At 35.7% G+C, this 23007-nt stretch overlaps 1 protein-coding gene across 2 annotated transcripts in view; it reads right to left on the reverse strand.

Moving 5' to 3' along the window:
• PLXNA2 (plexin A2) overlaps nucleotides 1-23007 on the reverse strand; it is a 477739-nt gene that overhangs the window by 283967 nt on the left and 170765 nt on the right. For both annotated transcript variants that reach the window (XM_081948333.1, XM_081948334.1), the window contains exon 4: nucleotides 7335-7469. In XM_081948333.1, the coding sequence (XP_081804459.1) occupies nucleotides 7335-7469 (135 nt within the window). The remainder of the gene's footprint in view (nucleotides 1-7334; nucleotides 7470-23007) is intronic.

Consider the following 23007-nt stretch of genomic DNA (forward strand, 5'->3'; position numbering starts at 1 on the left):
CCTTTCTAACTTCATTTGGGATCTTCTAACATCCCACTCCCACCCGGTCACACGGCCAGCAAGCCACTCCCACCCGGTCACATGGCTGGCAAGCCACTCCCACCTGCTCACATGGCAGGCAAGCCACTCCCACAAAGCAGGCCACACCCACAGAGTAGGTTCCAAAAAATTTTGAAACCCACCACTGCAATGGGTGGAAACTAATCAAGGAGAGAAGCAACTTAGAACTGAGGAGAAACTTCCTGACAGTTAGAACAATTAATCAGTGGAACAGCTTGCCTCCAGAAGTTGTGAATGCCCCAACACTGGAACTCTTTAAGAAGATGTTGGATAGCCATTTGTCTGGAACGGTATAGGGTTTCCTGCCTAGGCAGGGGGTTGGACTAGAAGACCTCCAAGGTCCCTTCCAACTCTACTATTGTATTGTATTGTATTTCTAACTGATAAGAGTTAGGCATTCTGTCAAAGTCCTTCTGAAATGATAGAACAATAAGATCTGGCTCAAGTCTTGATTTGAACAGATTGTCTTTGAAATGTAAATATTGTATTTAAATATTTATCTGTGTAATACACCTTTTTAAATAGCTATATAGATATTCCCTTATCCAATTTCTTCTGGAAATGAGGACTAGTAAATGAAGTCCAAATGCTGTATAAATTTTACACAGTTTATTAAATATGGAGAGATGCCAGACTAATAACAGAGGCAGCAGCAATCTGTGGTGATTTCTTGTTTAAATTTCCTATTTTACTATTATTGTTTAAATTTCCTGTTTTATTATTTATTATTTAAAGTATTATATACATTTGAGTTCGATTATGTTTCAACCTCAACTGTATCTGGATGACTTATAAAAATAACAAAAAGAAATCAAATACAATAACTTAGATAAAACGAATTATGAAATAATTACAAGATGGCAACCCAGACTATATGTCAAAATATAAAACATTAAGGGCAGGGGCGTCCCATCCACCATATCCCGAGGCCTGGGTGAATATCCAATTTTATAAGACATTCCAGAATACCATCAAGGTGGGAATTGTAGAAAATCTCAGGTACTAATGATAGACTAACAAAGAAAGCATGCTTCCTGGGTGTACTTGAAAGGTAACTATTTAATTAAAGGGATCTCGAGTACACCCCCTCTGTGGGATGGTACCGGAAACTATGACAGATAAGTGATCCCTCAAATAACTGGGCTTTATAGGTAATAGTCAATTCTTTGAATCACATTCAGAATCTCAGCAAGTGTGGAAAAATACCGATCTTTTGCTGCTATTATTTCTATGAGGCAATAACTAATATGGGACTTTTGTTTAGTAGAACCTTCCTACAGTGGTGCTCCAGGCATCAGCTGGACCAAAAAATCCAAAGCTCTGTCTGGAATCCCATGGGATCCATCAGTTGCTTGAGATAGGCTCAATCAAATAGATTAATTTCTCTTCAGGGGATGGTAGTACTAGTGAGCTAGAAGGCAATCAAAGAGTAATAATTTGGGACAGGTTCATGGTTGCTATGGAGACCAAAAACTCCTATGGGTCGTCCAGATAGCTGATTGAAACCTCCAAACATCTTGGAGTTTCCACTGTCAGTCCAGTAATGAAATCCAGCAGTTTAAGAAGGGATTCTGCTGGACAGAAAGTAAAACAATACACCAGCAGCAGCAGCATCCCTAAACTGTTCTTCAGAGACTCAAGGTAACAACTGTCAGCACAAATTATACTGGGTCTCAGTTGTGACTTAAATCAATCATGAAATAATTTAAATACACTCCTAACCAGAGCTCACTGACTGCTCACCAAAACAATATTTTTCCTTTGAATGTATAGCTGTTCTTACCCTCCTTTCCAGGCGAAACCCTTTAATATCAGCATATTTAAGCATATATTCAGATTCCACAATTAACTTTTTGTTTTGCTTTCCCCTAGTAGCACATTGAGGTAATGGAAGCTTCCTGTTCTCAGTTTCTTTTTAGTGATTGCTTTAAAGAATACTAGGCAATTTCCTAGAGTTCCTCCATAGAAATAATCCTCAAAAGAAAGAGGAAAATGGACAATAGTGCAACTGAAACTTATTTGCCATAGCTATGTGACATTTTTACTCAGGTCTGATGTAGTTTAAAGACTTTTATGCAGAATATGATGAGCAGAGCTACAGTCATGCCTCACTCTGCAGGAGGTGGTGAAAGATTAATGCCATGCTGTAAAGATTCTCCTCACGTGGCACCCAGAAGGGCAAAACAGTCAAAAGAAAGAAAAGGTTAGGGTTCTGCCTATATAAATGATAGAACTGCTTATCCACAGGCCTAGGAGGGGGCAAGTAAACTCTGCATGGAAGAGACTCTTGAACTTTACTTAAATGAAAAAAGATGATAGGCAGATGTTTTCCCTTTAAAGTGCAGTTAAAAAGACAGATTGTGTGAATAGTTCAAGGAAAACTATTGGAATGAACAATTTCACATGAATTGCTAAGTGTTATGAAAGGGAGAAGCTTTCCTCACATGATTCTGAGAAGTTATCACTGGATCAGGTAATTATAATTAACTATAGAAGAGTCATTGCAATAAATGACTTGCAATATGAAAAGGAAGACATGGAGGAAGTGTTGATTTTCTGTTCATCACCCAATACAGAAGTTTGGTTCAAAATGGATTCCAGTGCAGTTGGATTTGACCTTATTATTTTCCAAAATGCAGCTGGGCATGCTAACCCAGGCATATCTAAGAATTTCTTCCTCAGTGGAACAGTCCCACCATAAAATCTGCTATTGGATATCACGTGTGAATTCTCTGAATATAAGCAACCTTAAAATGGCACTCACCAAACACTGTAACCAAAGCAAATTCATTCACAGACTAAAAGGCAGACAAAACTTAAACAGAGGGGCTATTTTAAGATTGTCTTGATCAGTGTGAGAAAAGGAGAAAAGGCAGACCAAAAACAAGATAATTTGCCTCTGCAATTTGACACATAAGTATTTGTGATTCCTTAAAGTGCTTGCTCAAGATTTTAAAATATCTATTAAGGTTTCATAATTGCAAACAATTATGAGACAGTAATTGTTTTAATCAGTATAAAAGCTGAAGTTTAAGATTTTAAAGTTGTGATTGTTCCTCACCTTGAGCAGAGTGTTATCTCACTCGGTGTTAACTTCATTTGGATCTGTGTGAATGTTATCATGTGTTAAAGTGTTAAAAAATCTTTATATTTCTTTTGTTTTGAAGCTTTTGACTTGTATATGACATTACAATTTTGCAAATCTGGAACTTTTAGTTGTCATCATGAAATTTCTTCCAACCATTTGAATACGTTTCAAGTCAAAGTCTGAAAATCATGCATAAAATTAGCTTCACAGAAATGTAATATCAAACCACCAATAATTAGAATTTATACATGATGCCTCATTATCAAATCTCTTTACATCAAGAATGTTACACCTTAAAGTGGAGTTCTGAAGTTCTATTGTTCTTTTTAAAATGAGAATATTTATGTTTTACTCTGAATAGACATTTCTTTGTCTGAACAAGTACAGATAGGAAGAAAGAAAGATCAATATTTAGAGAATTGCAGCATCATACCACCTTTGGGTTCAAATCCTAAGTGAGGTGAGTCCTTTTTAGTACTAAAATGGAAGACCAGTAGTGAGCAGCAAGTTTGTAAAGTAGATGGGGAAATCCAAAATTCCCCCAGAACAAAGCAATAGGAAGCTACTTTATTGTTGCCAAGAAAATTACATCGTTTTGTCCATGAAATTATCAGTCAAGTCTTATTTGGGTCAATTTACCCCCCTCCCTTCCCCTTTTAATGTAATTTTGTGTTAGATAACATATTATACTGAAAAATGGCTCAAAGTCAGAAAGAAATACAAAACAGACCAAAATATTCTTCATTTTTGTGAACATCATATGCTTTCATTTCTTTGCTTTCTTTTATTACAAACTTTAGCTGTCATAAGTGAATCTTAATTAATGGTTGTATGGTTTCATTTGACTTAAATCAACAAACAAAACTCTAAGCAGTAAACTAAGCTACTTAACCATAATGAAAGAAGGATACACATTGTGGTTACTAGATATCCCAAATGTTATCAAATATATATCCTATGCAATGTCAATATACATTGCAAATAAAACATAGTCAATGTGGACATTTCAAGCAGCAGGGGCTTTCTATTATTCAGATCAGATTGCTTTGAAATACAATTTTCAACATAATATATTAGCATCATTGCATTTCATTTCCCTTTGTTGCTCTTCTCCTATTGAAATTTCAAATTCCTATCAAAATATTAAAATTGCTGCTCTTAAGATTGGAATATACTTATCTTTTTCACTTCCTCCTATTATTGGGCTTGCTTGAAAATGCAGTTGATTGTAATTATGCCAATCTAACAAAAAATGTTCAGAGGGATGACATTTATGTTGAGGCCTCTACACTGGTTATCAAAGGGCTTCTCAGCCTAATTCAAGTGCTGGTTTTAACATTAAAGTCTATGTGGCTGGACATCCATGCACTTAGTGCAGCTTCTCTCCTGACAAAAATTAATCTGTCCTGTGGCTTCTCTGAATCCATCCTAAGTGAAATGACAACGTTGGAGTTCAGAAGCCTATCTTCTTGATGGCAGTCTCTATGCTATTTTACCACTTGCTGTAAATCACAGGTGTCACACTTGCTGTGTCACATTATTTTTTGTGACATTTTTCCCATTCATGGAGCTGGTGGATATGGCCTGCATCTGATGCATCTGCCCATGGGCTGCCAGTTTGACATTTCTGCCTTAAATGTTTGCAATTCATAATACATAAATTGTGTTTTCCCTGGATTAGAAAGGAGAATTAAGTTAAATCATCAACAAACAATACTCTTCATTTGCTTAATGTGGTTCTATTGTTTTCTTTTGTGGTATACATGATATGAATCCTTTCTTCACACTTTGTGTCAAGGCTTGATGTAATTGGCTACTAAGAAAAACATCAGCAGCTAATACCTTATGCCTGTAAAAAGATTATATGTCAAGTTTTTTGCTGCTGTTTTTCAGTTTTATCAATATACTTTTTGCAAATAAAGTTTCATGTTTACATAAAGATTGAAAATAAAGATTTCACACTTTATGTAGCTTCCAAATGTTATATAACTCTTTGTGATAAAATATGCATACATACAGTATTCAAGAAAAATGTACAATATAGTATCATGTACTGTATGAATGAATTAAATCACATATAGTATAAGGTATCATCTCATTTTCAAAGGCAATTTTTATCTTGTACTCACTATACATAAATAATGACAAAACAGGCCTATCAATTGTTGATTTGAACATAAAATATACTATCACAATTCAAATCCATAAAAATGTTTATATTGAGTGTTTTTTGCCATTAGCTGGGTAAAATCTTATCTTTACCTTAACTTTAAAGTTATAGAAAATATATTAATTAAGCTTCCTTTATACTAGTCATACTTTGCAGGATTTCTAGTGAACTCAATTTTTTTAGACTTAGAGGAATATCAGACAGAAACATTTTGGAGCATTACTAAAAATTCTGACAATTATTTTTATGTGAGTAGACTGGGGTAGAACTGTTAAATTGTGGAACAGATTTAAGAAAATGAGCCTGCATGATCTTACTTTTGTAGATGTATGCAGAAACAAACTAAAACAGCAGATTTATTCTATGTAACATAAAATAATAGCAAAGAGATAAAAGGTGGAGACCCATTTCAGACAATAAAATATTATCCTAGTGTGGTTCTGTCTATCTAAACATTAAAAGAGGCTGGGAGGTTAACAAATCTAGTCAAGTAAAGTAGTGGCCTCCTCTAGTTCTGAAAAGCAAGCATCACAATCTTTGTCTATTTTATAACTGCAAAGGGAAGTGGTTCTATTTTTTCACTAGAAAAATGAGCCACCCTGTCATGAATGAACAACACCTGGCAGACTTATACATTTTTTTTTATCAAACAAACCAAGAAAACAGGAAAATGGGTTGCCAACTCAATTGTTATAGCATTGGATTATTCTCTTATCAATTTTATTGCTTGTGGGTTTTTTTTTTCATATAAAGAAGGGATATTGTATGACCTCCTTTATGTTTAGCATTTTCAAACCTCTCTCCCTCTCTGTCACTTTGTGCTGACTTACATTTGGAAATGTGGTTCTTTTTTTCTGGCTTCTGAAAATTCACACCTAACCTGTTAAATTCAACGCAGAAATATATAGTACAATTTGGATATCCTCATGGCTTGCCCTAGAGACAGTGCTAAAGAAATTATTCAATATTATCAAGTCATGAGTGATAGCCACTAAAATCCTTAACAGAATCAGTGAACCCAAGAGTACGATTTCATGGCTGGAACCTTGTGCATTTTCTCATTTCCGACAGGAGTTGAATATAGTCAATCTGTTAGAGTCAGTGTTCTGGATTATTTACATGGAATCGGCTATGCAGGCAAGAGACAGAGTGGACTGCAAAGGATATAAATTTCCATTACAGTCATTTTGGTATTGCTAGGTGCGATCTGGTTTCTTTTTTCAGGGGGACATTTTATCAGGACGATAAACACATTTTACAGCAAGTGCTCTGCAGATAGTAAATACCAAAGAATAAAAAAGCTGACATAGTAAAGCAAGTCTCTATCTCTAACCTTTCACACCTTTAGGGAGTCTAAAAACAACTCTAATTTGACATGCATAAATGCTTGAGTCTTAAAGACAAGAACTTGAATGCATCTTGGTTAAACTGAATGCAAAAAGAGTTTGAGTCCAATGGATTCTTAAACAATAACAAGGGGATCACAAGAGCCTTATTTATAATTGTAAATAAAATTAACTAATGTATTTAAAGCAATTTTTATTTTTTAAAAGCTACTTTGAAATTTTTAATATCCAAGTATATCATATCAAGCAAAATTTAATCACCATAAACAATTGTCTCACATTAGATCCAGAATAACAATACAACATAAAACAATTCTGTGTAAATGTAGCCTATTGCCAAGCATATGGAGAGAAATGAATGGATAAGACTTCCAATCAACAATTTTGCTAACAAAGTGAAGTCCAAATCCTCAAACTTTATTTTATTCATAGTGCCTCTGTTCAACTTGGATTTCAACACCCCTTGTGCCAATGAAAAGGAAAGTTTCTCCTCTCCTGGTGTATTAACACCTGCCTTCAGCACACACACACAAAACCAATTTATTTATAGAATAAACCTTCTGTAGAGAATCCCCACAATTGACATAAATGCTAAGGACACTGTAAAAAACAGTGTTTAACCACTGCTGTGAAACATACATGCACTTAGGTGTGGAAAAGTAAGAATTACCTGTCTTTCTGACATGACATAGAGGTAATTATGATCTGTGGAAAAAGCCATGTCACGGAGGATATGACTCCCATCCTTGAATACTGGCACCATTTCGTACTGAATGCCACCATGAGGAGGCCCATCTGCTCGGATCTAGGAAAAAAGTCAGACATACTATAGATTAGTCATTGTTACTGAATTTAAGGGAAAGGGAACTGTAGGCTGATATCTCTATAGACTAGAAACAGAAGTCAAACATAGTTTCATACACTGTCCGTCAGAACTGAATCTAAGCAAAAGTCTTTATGGAATCACTTTTTGAAAATTTGTTACTTTACAGTAAAATGAATGACTTACCTCCTGAACCTCCTGAAGGGAAGCATAGAAATTAAATAAATATCCATCTAATTAAACAACACCTGTATGAGTTCTGCTGAATGCATGAACAACAAACTGGAGTGACAAAGAAGCCCTCAACTTCCTACTCTTTGATCCTAATCCTTAAGCATTCAGTATGAAAGACAGCAGGACTCGAGTGCCATTTCCTATACAGTCCAAGTTCTAATAAACTAGGGGTCAGATTGCAAAAATAGCACATTTTCTGATCTTCTGCTGAATACATAGAAACTGGGCAGAGAAAGAGTTACAGTGCACAACTTGAATGCACATCTTAGCAACTGTGAATTCTTCCGTGTATTTATTTGTCACCTTCAAAAATTTCAGGCAGTGTTTTCCATGAAAATAATCCAATAATTTCTTATTTCAGTATGCCTCTGCATTTGTCTGTATGCACACACGTGTGTGTAGTTATATAAAATCTAAACCAGTTATACACAATATGAATATATATCACTGCAGTTCTCTTACCCAAATTGGCAATATAATTGAAGTTTAAGGATAATAGCTAGAACCTTAAATAATTACAAGCTAGCAGAAATTTGTATTGCATTATTTTAACAAAACAAAAACTTGGCTCTTACTAAGATGCCAGATGGATGCCTAGGACGGTCCCTTATAATCACTTAAAAAATGAGAAAATCATGATGAAAAAGAGGACTGTCAGATTTACACAAGTGGCAGGTGTAAATAGTTACACTTTATGTATTTTTCAAAAATAAAATTTTCTGTAAAATAGGATATGTAACCAGTGAAGGGTTTAGTTTATTATCAGGCTCTATCAGCAATCTATAGAGGCTTGGATCACCTCCAGCTTTGGAGACCTCTAGTCATAATAAAAATAAAAGATGACAGTATTTGAAAATGAAATACAGAACAAAAGTCCCACCAACATAAGGGAAACATAAGTTTAGTGCTTTTGTTTGTTTGTTTGCTTTTAGGGAGGGGAAAAAAAAAGAGGTTTAAATTTGATGCTCCCTTTGGGAATGAGCCGTTGGTCAAATTACTTGATATTTTTCATTCAGAATAGTTCTGATTGTTATGACCTTTTCAATCATCAATAATATTGTCATTTAAATTTTCTGCCTTAGATCACAAAGTCAAAATAATTGATTTAGTATCTATAATTTTTGTTTTAATGTTATTGCATTTATATCCACATATCTACTTCACTTCTAAAATTTGCTCTTTGAAGAAAAGAAAGGAAAGAAAACTCAGATTTCAGCAGACCAACTACTGAAAAGACCATTTGGATACTTTCTCATTAAAGTTTCTTGGTCTGTTCATATTTATGATATTAGATTTAGTCATGCAAATCTCATTCACAAGAACTTTTCTAGTTGTAAGCCATCCTACTGTTTGAGCATCTTCTGGTTCTCTATTCAAATGTTAACAATTGATGGCCTTGGGGAAGAGGAATGGAGAAACACTTTTCATTGCATTTTCTCTAAGACATATTACAACATATATGAGTATTAGGTTGGTTGCTTTGTTTTTACAAAGAGATGCATACATAGCAGCAAACTTGAACACCAATATTGAGCCATGGTAGTGTGCTGGTTAGAATGCAGTATTGTAGGTCAATTCTGCCCACTGCCAGGAGTTCAATCTTGACCGACTCAAGGTTGACTTAGCCTTCCACCCTTCCAAGGTTGGTAAAATGAGGGCCCAAATTTTTGGGAGCAAAATGCTGACTCTGTAAATTGCTTACAGAGGGCTGTAAAGCACTCTGAAGAATGAATGAATGAATGAAATTTAATTTGTCAAATTTGTTAATTTGAAGCAGTAAATAAGCCTAATTGCTATTGCTATTGTAACCAGATTATGGAGCCCATGTCCCATGAAGCCATCTGATAGCTTAGTGGTTCTCATTGACAGGAATTATCTCACTTGCTGGGCAGAACTTTGTTATGCAGGAAAGTTTCAAAGCATATGGATGCACTACCATGCTTGAGATGGGAGCAGAAATGAAACCATTGTTCATGAAGAGCTGTTCATCACAAATAATCTGTAAAATTCAGTCTCATGCCTAGATGTTACTCGTAATTCCATTTTGCTGCTCAGTTAATTGGTTTCTAATAGTTGTGTTAAACTCATATATTAAAAAGAAATTTTAATATAGGCTGATTCTCCAGAAAAGGAATTGCATATTTTAAACTCTATTTATTGTCAAAAGCAAATATTAAAGTATAGAAGATAAGTGTAGAAGAAGAAAAATCAGAACACATTTCCTTTCCTAAGTGACTAGAAATAATACATGTACTATTCTATTTAAAAATGCTGCTTACCTCCAAGCAGAGAGGTTTTATATGCTTGACAGACAAACCCACTTTAAAATCATTTGAAAAGGCCCATATTACTATTCCACTTTACTATTTGTGGCGAAGCAGACAACTCTGTCCCTAAGCCTAAGTCTTTCAGCAGTCCCTTTCTCCACCTATCATTAAACCAGCTGTTTCAAACTGTTGCCAAGACAACAGCCTCCAATGTCCTTCTATTAAAATGCCTGATTGTAATTCAATTAATCCTCATAGGCTAGCAGGCAATGTGTTGCTAGGCCTGGCATGGTGGCATTCCTTGATTAGAAGACATGATTAATTTGAAGTTCCAGTATTGCCTTTTTTTTCCAGAAACAGATCATCTAAAGTTCCCCATAAAATAGGAAATACTCTTCCTCCTCAACTGAAAAAAAATGTTCTAAGTCAACTATAATGCTGGATCCTCCATCCAAAGCTAGAGACTATTTATAGTATTACATCAACAATGTCAGCTAATCTTCTCTGAGAAGGGGCCATTTTAAAATTCCATTCCATTATCTAGATCTCTCTGCACATTATTTCAAAAAGAAGTCTTAGATGCATTTCAATGGAAAGCTGCTTCATAGTGACTAGTTTGAATGAAATTCTCTGGCAGGTACTTCCATGCATAGACTCCTTTTTTATGTAATTTCACTTCAGATACTTTCACATCAAGCACATATAAACTACTTGACTTTCCACAAAGAAAAGATATTATTGTAAAAGAATATCTACATTGATTAATGTGTGTGCATGTATGTATATATGCATGCATTTGTTTGTTGCTCAAAGAATTCAAGATATGTATAAGTAAATTCACAAGTAAATGTGAAGAATGGCAAACAAAGAAATAGAGTGTAATGACCAGGCAAAGATTTGAACTTGGCTCAAGTGATTTAGTTTATAAAACACTGGTACAGCTTTTATATTATGAATAATGCATAAATAATCTTTTTGTAAGTTTCAATAAATAATGCATAAATATTGGAAAAGAAAAGTGAATAAATCATTTTTATGTACTTGCATAAATAATGTGTAGGGAATAATAAATAATATTTTCAAAGAATATCGTATGGGAGAAACAATGTGTAAATGTAACCTATGTAATAAAAAACTCATCTTGTGTTTCAGTCACTTATTATTACAATTGATGAATATGTCCTCTTCCACTTTATATACTTGGAAACCCTTTTGATACACAAAGTTCTTAGTTAGGAGCAAGGTTTAGAAAGAAATTGCTTAAGGAGAAACATTTTCAAAAAGCCTGCACGTTAAGAAAAAATATATATGCAAAATACATTTATTTTAAGAAATGTGCTACCAAAATGCATGCAGTTATTTTTGTGAATTTATTTTTATTTTATTTAGAAATAAAATAAAAACCTTTGGTTGAAAAACAATACAGAAAGTTGACAGATTCTCTAAATCAATTTGTAAGTAGTCAAATATTGTCAGTCCAGCTTATATTATAACTAAGAATTTAAAAGAATGAAAACTGCTTTTCTAGATCTATTTTAATTAGAGATGGATGAATGGATCGATGGATAGATGGATGATAGATAAATAGATGGCTGGATGAATTGAAAGAAAGAGAGAGAAAGAAAGAAAGAAAGAAAGAAAGAAAGGAAGGAAGGAAGGAAGGAAGGAAGGAAGGAAGGAAGGAAGGAAGGAAGGAAGGAAGAAAATCTGGTACATGTACTTCCTATTTTTCTTATTTAAGGGAAATTAAACATCATTGTCTGCAAGCATCCCAAAGGAAGAGTGTGGTGACTGCAAACCAGCAGCATACTTAATATTTCCTCTTGACCTTGACATCAGGTAAAGGGTAAATATGCAAAAATAGGAATAGTCCTGACTGGAATCAGACAAAATGAACAAAAAAGGCTGTATACTTTATCCTAATAGTAAGATAATTACTGTGCAAGGATAGACAATGTTTTAAATTATATGGGTATTGTTACAACAGCTTAATGTATTCACTTAAAACATTGTAGTCCTAAAAAAGCAAACCCATAACCATTTATTGGTTAAGCTAAACCCACCTATTCAGTGATCTGCCAGAATTCTGGACAAGGTTTATGAGAAAAGGCATGAGTTCTGCCAATGGAAACCGACATAATTGTTTATGCTATAAAGAAAGGAGGCTATACTCGAATTCAGCTGTAAAGACTCTCCTGGGATGGAAAACGCTTGTTTCCTGAATCAGTCCTCATGTGTGTTTGCAAATATAGTTTGAAAGGAGCCTAACAACATAATCTGCAAATCCAAATATCAATCGCAGCTCAAAGCATTTAAGGCCAGAACAACATTTGCACATGATCAAGTAAAATGCATTCCAGAAATTTCAATGCTTCAAAGGAGATTTGTCTAGCTAATACCCTACAGTGCAGACCGCAGGCATAAACTCAACATTATTTTAAAAGATTAGCAGAACACCACATTGTGTCGAGTCTATGTTGCAGAGTAGCACCCCTGGTGATAGTATCTGATCTATTCAATATGCTAATGCAATACAGAAGCTTCTACTTGCCTGTTATACCGATTCTTCTATTCAGCATTTTACCCACTGCCACAACTGTCATTATAACTAAGCTACAATTGGCATGCAACTCCTTCTACTTCTTCTCTGTAGGCTCTCATTAAAGGGTGTTAAAAACTCTTTGTGGGAACTTTCCATGATTAAATTACCAACCTTTTTTACATTATGAATTCTTCAATGAGACAGGATCTCATGACAAAGTGTTGATGTCAGGAAGAAAAAAAAAGCTGAATAAGTGCCTGCTTGTACACCAAGCTTCATAGCTTAAAAAGTAGAATTTATTCTACGCAAACAGCTATTTGTTACACATTCACAAATATAAAGAGAAAAGATGGTCTCTTTTATTAGGATCTTGTACTTCCAGTCCTACCAGTTCTTGATAACATTAGCCCACTAAATTTTTATGTTATGTTTTATTATTATGTTTTTTTATTATTATTATTATTATTATTATTATTATTATTATTATTATTATTATTATTATTATTAGGCATTTATGCTACCCATCTCACTGAGATGACAATAAACAACAATATTTATTGTTCTTTATTTAATATATATTTTTCGGAGTATAAGACGTACCTTTTCCCCTCAAAAAAGAGGGTGAACATCTGGGTGCGTCTTATACAGTGAATACAGCATTTTTTTGCCTCCTGAAACCTCACCTCCTTCACCAAAATGGCAATGCATAGCCTTTAGGAGGTTTTCAGAGTCCTCCTGGGGCTGGGGAGGGCACAAATGAGGGGAAAATGGGCAATTCTTTGCTCAATTTTGCGCCTTCCAGCCCCCAGGAGCACTTTATAAGCCTCCTAAAGGCTATACATGCCCTTTTTTGACAAAATATGGGTCCATTTTTGTGAATGACAGATCCTTTGTAACATGCTACTTTCCCATGCAATTATTTCAAAAATAAAGTAGAGAAATAACTTGAGGAGATCTACATTTAATTCTGCTGAGACAGAGTGACTATAATTAAAAATGTACAATAGCTGAAAGGTGAACAACATAGATTGATTCTGGATATTGGAAAGTCAAGCCACAATCAGAAAATTCCTTAATTCCTCTCTATCAATATAAGTAATAATTAAGGCAGGCCTACTAGAATTATTTTCTTAATATATCATGTTGGTTGAGGCTTTCATTAAAGAGTAACTTGCTTGGGTTGTGTATGATACTTGGTAAAATATGCTATGACCGGGTTGATCATATTCCGCCACCACTAGTATTGACTACACAATGGAACGAGATGAGTGTGTTTTAGTAGTAGAAATAGTGATCTAGTCTATAACTTCTTTGGGTAAAGAGGGGATTTATAGTTATACTATACTATATACTAGTTTACTCTGATATTTTTCAAATATTCTCCTTTATTTTCCTTCTATGATGGGTGGGTGGAGAAGGAACTATGTACAGTATGCTATACTTCCATACAGCCTCTATTATCATCCTTATGGCAAGAACTGGGTTCTACTAAGGATTATTCATAAGGAAAACCTCTAAATCTGGATTCAGTTTTTTTAGGGCTGTTGTGGGGATAAAATTGAGACAGCCTTTCAGAGGCTGCCTTCTGCTCTTGGTAGAAAACCAGAATAAATTAATAATAATGTGATTAGCCAAAGTAAATTGGGGGGACTATGAGAATAGTTAAGTTCTCAACTGGTTGCCTTTGAAAAACATATATTTCCTCCTGACATTACCAAAAGCATAGCAAAAAAGGTGCGATAGAGGGACAAATTTATGATATTAGTAACAGCATGATGAATAGTCTCCTGAAAATCATTGAAAAGATGGAATGGGAGGCAAGAAAGGGGGGGAGGGAGGGAGGGAGGGACATCCTGCTTTTTTACGTGGTTCTTATAGACATCCCATTCTAAGCATTCAGATTCATTAAAAATACTGCAGTATATAATTCCCTGTTTTACCAGTCATTTCTGATACCTTGAAGAAAAATATTAAAAATCCACCTCAATCATACATACATCGAAACATATATGTAAAATGTCATGACCTGGCATATGACTAAAAGCCACAATGCTTATTTAGATGTAACAATACAAGAGTCCTTGGTATTTACAATATACAGCTACATAGCTTCTGTTTTTATCCATTACCAATGAAGCAATTACCAAATTTTGTTTAATATCACTGCTAAAAAAACTGGAAGTACCAAGTGCCATAAATAGTTGCAACTTAATTCCCCACCTCACCCCTGACGTGATTTAAGATCTGTCTTCTGTGTGGGAAGCTTCCACTTTCAAATTAAAAGTGAAATACTAATCCTATTAAAAATCTTTTCTTTAACTCACAGATATGTCCATGAGAAAATTAATGACAACTCTTTACACAGATATTCAATTCACATCAGTGTATTCAATTAACTGAGTTACCTGAAGGGTCCCTCAGCTCAGCATCTCTGCCACACTTTCACTATTTAGTCCTGAATTATGAAATAATAAAGTCATTCACAGGGAACATCATCTGCTTGTGTTGTTGTGAAGGCATCAGGTTCATATTGTAAAAGTCACCAAGAGGTTGTATGAAAATGTTACTGTGAAAATATGTTCTGTGTGAAAAGAAAAATGTACAACATGCAACAAAGTTCTTCCTCAAGCAAAGGGTAATCTATGATCAGAGAAGTCACTTTAGAATACATTAGTGATTAAAGAGCTATTCATGGCCATTTATCTAAGGAGCAAAGGGCCATTTATATCATTGCTACCTTTACACTTATAGCCCCAACTTCCTTCACTAAGTGAAGAAATATGAAAAAGGTCACTTTTCAAACTCTACTTAGGAGAAATGTTTGATGAAGATTCTCAGCATCCTCAGCAGGTATAGTTGTCTAGAAATTGAGTCATGGCAACTGGACTGATCTTCTTGTTGGTTTGATATGGTTTCTGCTCATCCAAGCAGCTTCCTCAATGTAAATGGTCTACTTAGCAGGTTTGCTAAACCAGGATCCTGGCTGAGAGGAAACCTCTATTCAATTCAAGAGTAAGTCCTCTTGAGATTTTCTTACTCATTACTATTGATTAAGAAGTGAGACAATGAAGCTAGTATTAGATGTTGCTCTATTTTTCTCAGGTGTAAGCATTAAATATTAGTCATAATGAAAATGCCAAATATGCCCACTTGGTTCCTTTAATTGGAATGGAAGATAAAGAATCTTCATAATCCTCATACTGATTACGGTGTAGCCTTTCTTATACTATATCATGTTTTTGTCTAAAGAAAAATGATTCATCAAAGGCTTATATGTATACATTTAAGAACTACTAGATTTTTTAAAGGCATTTTCATTTTGTTTATTTAATTTCAATTTATTAGTTAGTTCAATCACAATAATAACTTAGGTGGCTTTCAAAACATGCATAATTAGGGTTAAAATAACAAGGCAAAATATATCAGGAAAACAATTAAAAAACTGCTATAACTCACATTAGGGAAACAATAATTGTCACCTTTATTTTGTTATTTCTTGTTTTAGCCCTCCCTGTTACTAATGAAATAACAAAGATTTCTGTTGATATGCAGAACACTTAAAAAAACAGTTGCACAGTTAAATCAGGGTTATAAAATCTATTTTATATGTATACATATTTTTATTGATGCCTGCAGATACTGTAGTGGTGCATAACTAAGATGTAACGGGTTAAAGTACTCGACTTGAGCCACTGAGATTCAGTCACTTTGGGCCAATCATTTTCTTTCAGTTCAACTTCACAGAGAAGCTGTGGGAAGTTAAAATAAGAAACATATCTTGCAATGCTGCTTAGAGGAAAGTCAGTGTATATAAATATAATTCATTAATTAGTTTTGATTACAAATGAAAATAATAAAAGCAAATACAATAGAACAGAAAAAATAAACAATAATAATGACTATATAAGCAAAACAATTTCTAACTGATGACACAACAGTTGCAATCAGTTATATTTCCACGAGGACAGAGATCAAGAAATTTCTTCAAGCAATGTATTTCCTCTTTCAGTGGAGAACAATGCCATTAAGAATAGGCTGCACACTCAATTCCTACCCACAGGACCCCTGTCTTACCAAGATTCAGGTTGAATTTATTGAATTTCACCCAGCTCATTACTAACCCCTAACACTAGTCGAGTGCCTGGGCTAGCTCATCGGCTTCAGATGACAAGAGAAACGAATTTCTTCACCTTATTGATGGCACCTCACTCCACATTCTCTGATGACCTCACCTAGCGCCATCACACAGATGTAGAAGTATAGGTAGGTGCTGAATCTCAGATGTTATGTGGCTGAGCAAAATTCCCCCAATGTCACTTTCAGAGTCTAAAAGCTATTCACACTAGTGATTTATAGCACCATCCAGCCATCACTGTAGCGATATAAAGCCTGTCCACATTAGTGATATATCACCAAAGCAATGACTGGCTAATGCTATAAATTGCCAGCATGGATAGCCTCTGACCCTGTAGGCAGAGTGGAATCACTGTATCACCATGTCTCTGACATCCAACCCAAAGAATCAATCCAGTAAGATACTATGCAGGATGACATCAAAAGGGGCAAGGAGATGAAGCAAAAACACAGAATTGTGCTCGCTCTTCTTCCGTATAGCAAAGTCAGATGCAGCTAATTATTTATCCTATTAGGAAGCAAACTAGAGTGTTTTTTTTTAAATTTTAATCAAAAAGCCATATACTAAATAAATAGGATTATTTATACCTATACAGTATTGACATAGTAACATCTAATTCTAAAAAAGGCTTCTGAAAGCCAGAGTGATAGGTAACCATGAATATTAAAGAGTGATTTGGGACTGCAACCTAAAGCAGACAATTGAACTGGGACTGCAAATCCAGCTTGACATCTCAGCCTTTTTCTTATACCGCTGGGCATAAAATAAACAAAGCAGTAGACAGCCAAGCTTCTCTGCTTTGCTATTCTGGCTGCTCATTTATTGGCATATCTTCTTTACTTATTTGTTAGATTTCAGTCCTATCTTCCTTTTAGGACTTCAAAGGGAAAAAAAAGTATAAATATTGATCCCTATATCACATTTTTTTAAGAAAAGTAATATTGTCTAACTCCTGTATGAGATCAATATATGTAAACATATCCTGGTTGAGAAGAAAACACACATTCTCTGTGAATCATGTCCTACCCTTAAAGGAACAGTAGCCCTGGACAAAGTACAAAGAAAGCTAAACATCCATTCTAAGGAATTTGAGAACAAGCTTAAAGAAGTAGTAATGGAAGAACTGCAGCAGAATCAAGGCTGGAAGCAAGGAAAAAATTGAGCCACAAGGTTTATTTTTATAAGTCTTTATGACACACATTATTTATAGATTCAAGGCTTTTGTAAGTTCAACACTCATATCAAGATATACAGCTGTGCAGTTTTTTGTCTAAATTATACACAAGCCTCACAAATCCAAATTTATTGCTTTTAAAATAATAACCAAAAAGAAAAAAGAACAAAAACACAAAGATACATACATTATAAAAGGGCTTAAAAATAAGTGAAAAAATACCAGAAAAATAAACTAAAATGTATATTATACAGTATGTATATAATTGTGTGTGTATATATATAAATAATATAGGCAAACTACACACACACACACACACACACACAGAATCTAATACAAACATTGTTAAAGTGTCTATATATACTGTAGAACATAGCACATAGAATAAAAGGGTTGGAAGCAGAGCTGGTATTCAGCCGATTCTCTCCAGTTCAGGCGAACTGGTAGCTGAGGCTGCAGTAGGCTCTGCCCACCCACCCCAATGTAATGTGTGAGCACTGCGCATGCACAGAAGGCATACACATGTGCTCACATTTGAGAACCGGTAGGGTATGTGAATCCCACCGCTGGTTGGAAGGAAACTTGAAGGTCTTCTAGCCTGCTCAAATATGAGACCCTATACCATTCCAAAAAAGTGACAGTCCAGTCTCTTTCTTGGCATAGATATGACCTCATCATTCTCTTTTATCTTGTCTTACTCAACTAAATTGTCCAAATCTTGAAAGGTAATGTACCTTTTCCCTTTGTCTTTTTAAATAATAAACATTTTGTCTGTTAGTTTAAATGGAATATGATTCAGTTTTCCTTTACCTAAATTTACCTTTCTATAACAAAGTTAGTATTAAGAGACAAGCTGAATGTAGCTCAGATCTAACAGTCTCATTTTTTGTGCCCCACCCACTTCTTCTAATTCAACAACTATTTCAGAAGGATGCCAACAAGATATATCCCATATTTTTAATTTATTACCTTGAGAAAATTTACTGAAAAGCCAGAAGTTTAGCAAGTTCATTCTTTTAAAAGGCTTCTTCTAATTTGAAAATCTGTCAGACTACACCATGTCATATCTCAGCTTGCAGTAGAGGCAGTTTAATAATGTGCCACCTTCATGCAAATGAGCTCCTAATTAATTAAACACTATTCATCTGGGGACAGATTCATTTGAATAAAATTTGGGGAGTTGGGTTGACAAGGTTTTATCAAGATCTGATATTTTATTTTCCCCATGAGTCTGTTGTTTCCAGAAATGCTTTTTCTCAGCCTGATGCTTTTGGGACATTCTGGGATATAGTCCTCATTTTCTGCAGCCCCAGGGAAAATATCTGGAAGATGACATATGACTGAAGACAAGATATAATGGATTGATTATAAGTGATAAGAGTTTGATTCAGTTCTTTTGTTTTAATTTTCGACAATCATTTAATTTGCCTCTACAAAATAGCAGAGGCAATTTAAAAAAGTACAATTTTGAAAGGAATCATGGCTCAAAGTATATACATAGAAACATATTGGTTGGGTTCATCACTTAATATAAATGTCAGGCCTGGAAGCCATCTTTGGCATTGGATCTTCAGGCCTGCCACATTTAGTGTTGTGGGAAACTGGGAGGGGGGAATGTATGGCACTGGGGAGATATATAGTCATAATGAAATTCCTTTCTCCAAGAGTCAAGGAGCAAATAGAAGGGTGTGACTGGGAGGCATCTCCAGTTGGGATGGTGCATTGATTGGATCATGTGATGGGCATGTGGATGCTGGACAGGGACTTGAACTTTCTTTGGATGGGGAAGACCTGAAAGCTTTCAGATTCGGATTTTCAAGGTGTGCCAATATGACATCTCTAATAAAATAGAACTTTGAGACACTTCAGGCCTCAAAGTCTTCTTTTGTTGAGGGTGTTACTTGGAACCCTGACAATAAGCCAAGCAACAAACCCTCATTGGGTTTAAATATCACACTGAGTTAAAACCATACTTTTTTCTCTTATTCCCTATGAGAGAAAAGAAGGAGAGAGAGACAGAGAGAACACTATATGGTCCTATGACTCATCCCAGAGGATTTATCAGTTTAAGAGATTGGCAGGGCTAAGTAGCTTCATTAACCTCAAGAAGGATGCTGATGAGAATGGGAACTTGTGATTGCATCACTCTTGGCAGTATGATTCAAAAGAAAATAATTAAACTAACAGAAATTTGCAAAAAGAAAGATGGCAAATAGGAATTTGCATTAGTGAAGCAAGTTAACTCATACAGTAAATTTTTAAAAAAATCAAACCATGAAGAAAGTAATAGCAAAAAATAATAATACTTGTTTGTAACATTTAAACAATTGCATTTCACTTGATAAGACACAGGTCTTATCAGGCATGTCTCTAGTCACTGGGAAAGATATCTAATTTTCAGATAGACTTTCAGAATACATTGTTATGATATCCAGAGAAAGATGTCTAGCACAACAACATTGAATAATGAGAAGAATGTAAAACAAAGTGAATATGGTGTCAAAAGAAAAAGAACAGAGGATACTATCTCAATTAAGAAAGTCAACAAATAAAAGAAAGTAATAGGAAAAGAAAAAATAAACCCAAAAGATTAAAAAAACTTTGAGAAATCAGGAGAATATGTACAGGTAAGATGAAAACTTTCAAGAGCAATCAGATATCTAGTAGAGGCAAATCAGATTAAAAATAAAAAGACCATACTAAAATCTTTTTACAAACAGAATTTCAGAGTGACAGAAACATTTTGAAAGGTAGAAAACCAATATAGTGAGGTACAACAGTCAATAGAACAGCTGTCAAATAGGGAAGGACCAGGTGCAGAGGAAATATTCACTGAACTATTTAAAGCTGCAAGACAAGAGACAATTAGAGTGCTAACAGCTCAGTGTCAATAAATGTGGAACAAGAGTGTGAAGCATTGAGATTGGAAAAAGATCTGTGCATAGTACCATCTGTACCAAAAGAGGATATTTGCTAATGCTATAGAATGTGGACCTTATTGAATCAACGCACAGATTCTTGAGGCAAACAAAGTTTTACATAAATCTTATACCGAAGAATAGAAACAAATTTCCAACTGAAAAAATCAGGTTATATAAAAGGCAGCAGGACACAAAATTAAAAGAAGGATAACGAAGGGGAAAAAATAATGTAAGATTTACTTTTGACAATAGCAGGATTGTGCTAGAATGTGTAACATACTAAGTCTAATAGACATGCCAGAACATCTAGCGTACTTCTAGCTTGAATAATCTTTACAGTTAATATGTTTATCTGAGAATCACATATGATTCATAGGAGGGAAAGGATGGATTTTGCTCCCATAGCAGATTAACTTATAAAGTATTGAGAATGTGGGAACTGGAAGTAATGACTCCAAAATCAAATATGAGGAAAAGTCAACATGGTCAATGAACTACAACTAATAACAAAGAAATGAAGCTAGTAATAGGTTTGGTTTTTGTTTCTTTTGGTTTTTTTTTAAAAGGAATAATATTTAAGAAACATAGACAAAGTAATGGCAAAATAAATGGGGAAGAAAGGTGCTGATAAGCTTACATAAGATATTTGAAGTATGATAAATATTTCAATAACAATCAATACAGAAACCATTAACAACTTTTCTTCCCAGTGACATTGTTCCTAAAGTTAAATTAGTTAGAATCTCATTGCTGTTTTGGACTACTGTGTTTCCCCGAAAATAAGACAGGGTCTTATTTTCTTTTGACCCACGAAATATGGCCTTGGCTTTATTATCGGGAGCGTCTTATTAATTTGGGGGTGAAGGAGGTGGCAAGCCTGGGACTTCATGTCCCATCGTCCCTGTTGCCTCCCCTCTCTGTTCCTTGCACCAGCTGAGTGGTGGGCTGGCACTGCCCTGATGTGTTCCACCACCACCCTGCGTCAGGCTGAGCTTTCTTTGTGAGGAAGACAATCTGGGGAGTGAGAGATTTAGGAAGCCTGGTCTGACGTGGGGCGGTTTCTGCAGTGAAGCGTCTGATTCATTCCCAGGGGTGAGCCTTTTGCTCTTCGCCGCATCTCTGCCCTGGCTTGGAAGCTGCAGAGAAAGCCTGCCATGCCCAACAAAGGGGGGGGGAGAGATGGCAAGAGGAGCCATGTCTCACTCCATGCCTCTCCCTTCTCCCCCACCACATGTGCCACCCCTCTCGCTAAAGAGACAACGGGGAAGGGAAGCATCCAGGATTCTCTTAGCGTTGGGGCGAGGTGGGAGGTGTTGGGCCGCGAGACACGCTTCCTACCCGAGACTTGCAGTTCCATTGCGTTCCTCGCTGTTTTGTCCAGGAAAGTTGAATTTGCAAGGGTTTCTTTTACAAGGTGCTTCTCCGCCTCCTCCAGCCACCTCTTTATCCTGGTGAAATTATTATTTGAAAGAATGATCTGGGGGGGGGATTCTGCATATTGGTGGTGGTGTCTCCTCACAGGGCTTCTCCCGATGTCCCAGGTGAGAAGCAACATCTCGTAAAGGAAGGCATGGAAATCCAAAGAACTGGAATGTCGGAAGAAGACCCGTGAGAAGATGCCACTGCCAATGTGCAGGAAATCTCCCCCCTTCAGATAGTCTTGTGGGCTGGCCAGATAGGGAGCGTCTTCAATGAACTTCGCTCTTTGTCTGTGTCTCTGCAGGCAGCAATGTCGGCAGCGTCTCCTCGCAGGGCTCCTTCCTCCTTCTCTCTGGTCTGATTCTCGAATATTTTCAAGCAAAACACTGCCAAGAGAGGGAAGTATCTCTTCCCCCTCCGTAGCCAAACTTTTCACAAAGCTCAATCCGCAGCTGCTAGCTCCTTCGCTTTGTGTTTTTTATACACATACTGACATACCCACCTACCTGGGGATGCTGTTTTCCTCTCCCAAGATTCCATTTCCAAGGAAAGAAGAGCACTGGAATGGCACTAGACTTTTCATCTGCTCTGGTTCCTGTCAGCCTCAACTTTGCTCCTGAAACCTTGCGGGCCACTTCTCTGCTTGAGCTCTACCAGAGCTTGGTTCTGGGAGAGACCCTTGGAGAGCCGAAGGGGGGGGGGGCTGAGGGCAAGGGATGAGATGAAAGCTGATTGCTTCATTTTTGCCTTCTCTCCCAAAAGCCCTCCTCGGTAGCAGCCACTTCTGCAGTAGGAGACTCGAGCCCGCCTTCTGAAGGGTACTGTAGC

Source organism: Natrix helvetica, assembly GCF_964273705.1.
Source record: "Natrix helvetica genome assembly, chromosome: 3".
NCBI classification, from domain to species: Eukaryota; Metazoa; Chordata; class Lepidosauria; order Squamata; family Natricidae; genus Natrix; species Natrix helvetica.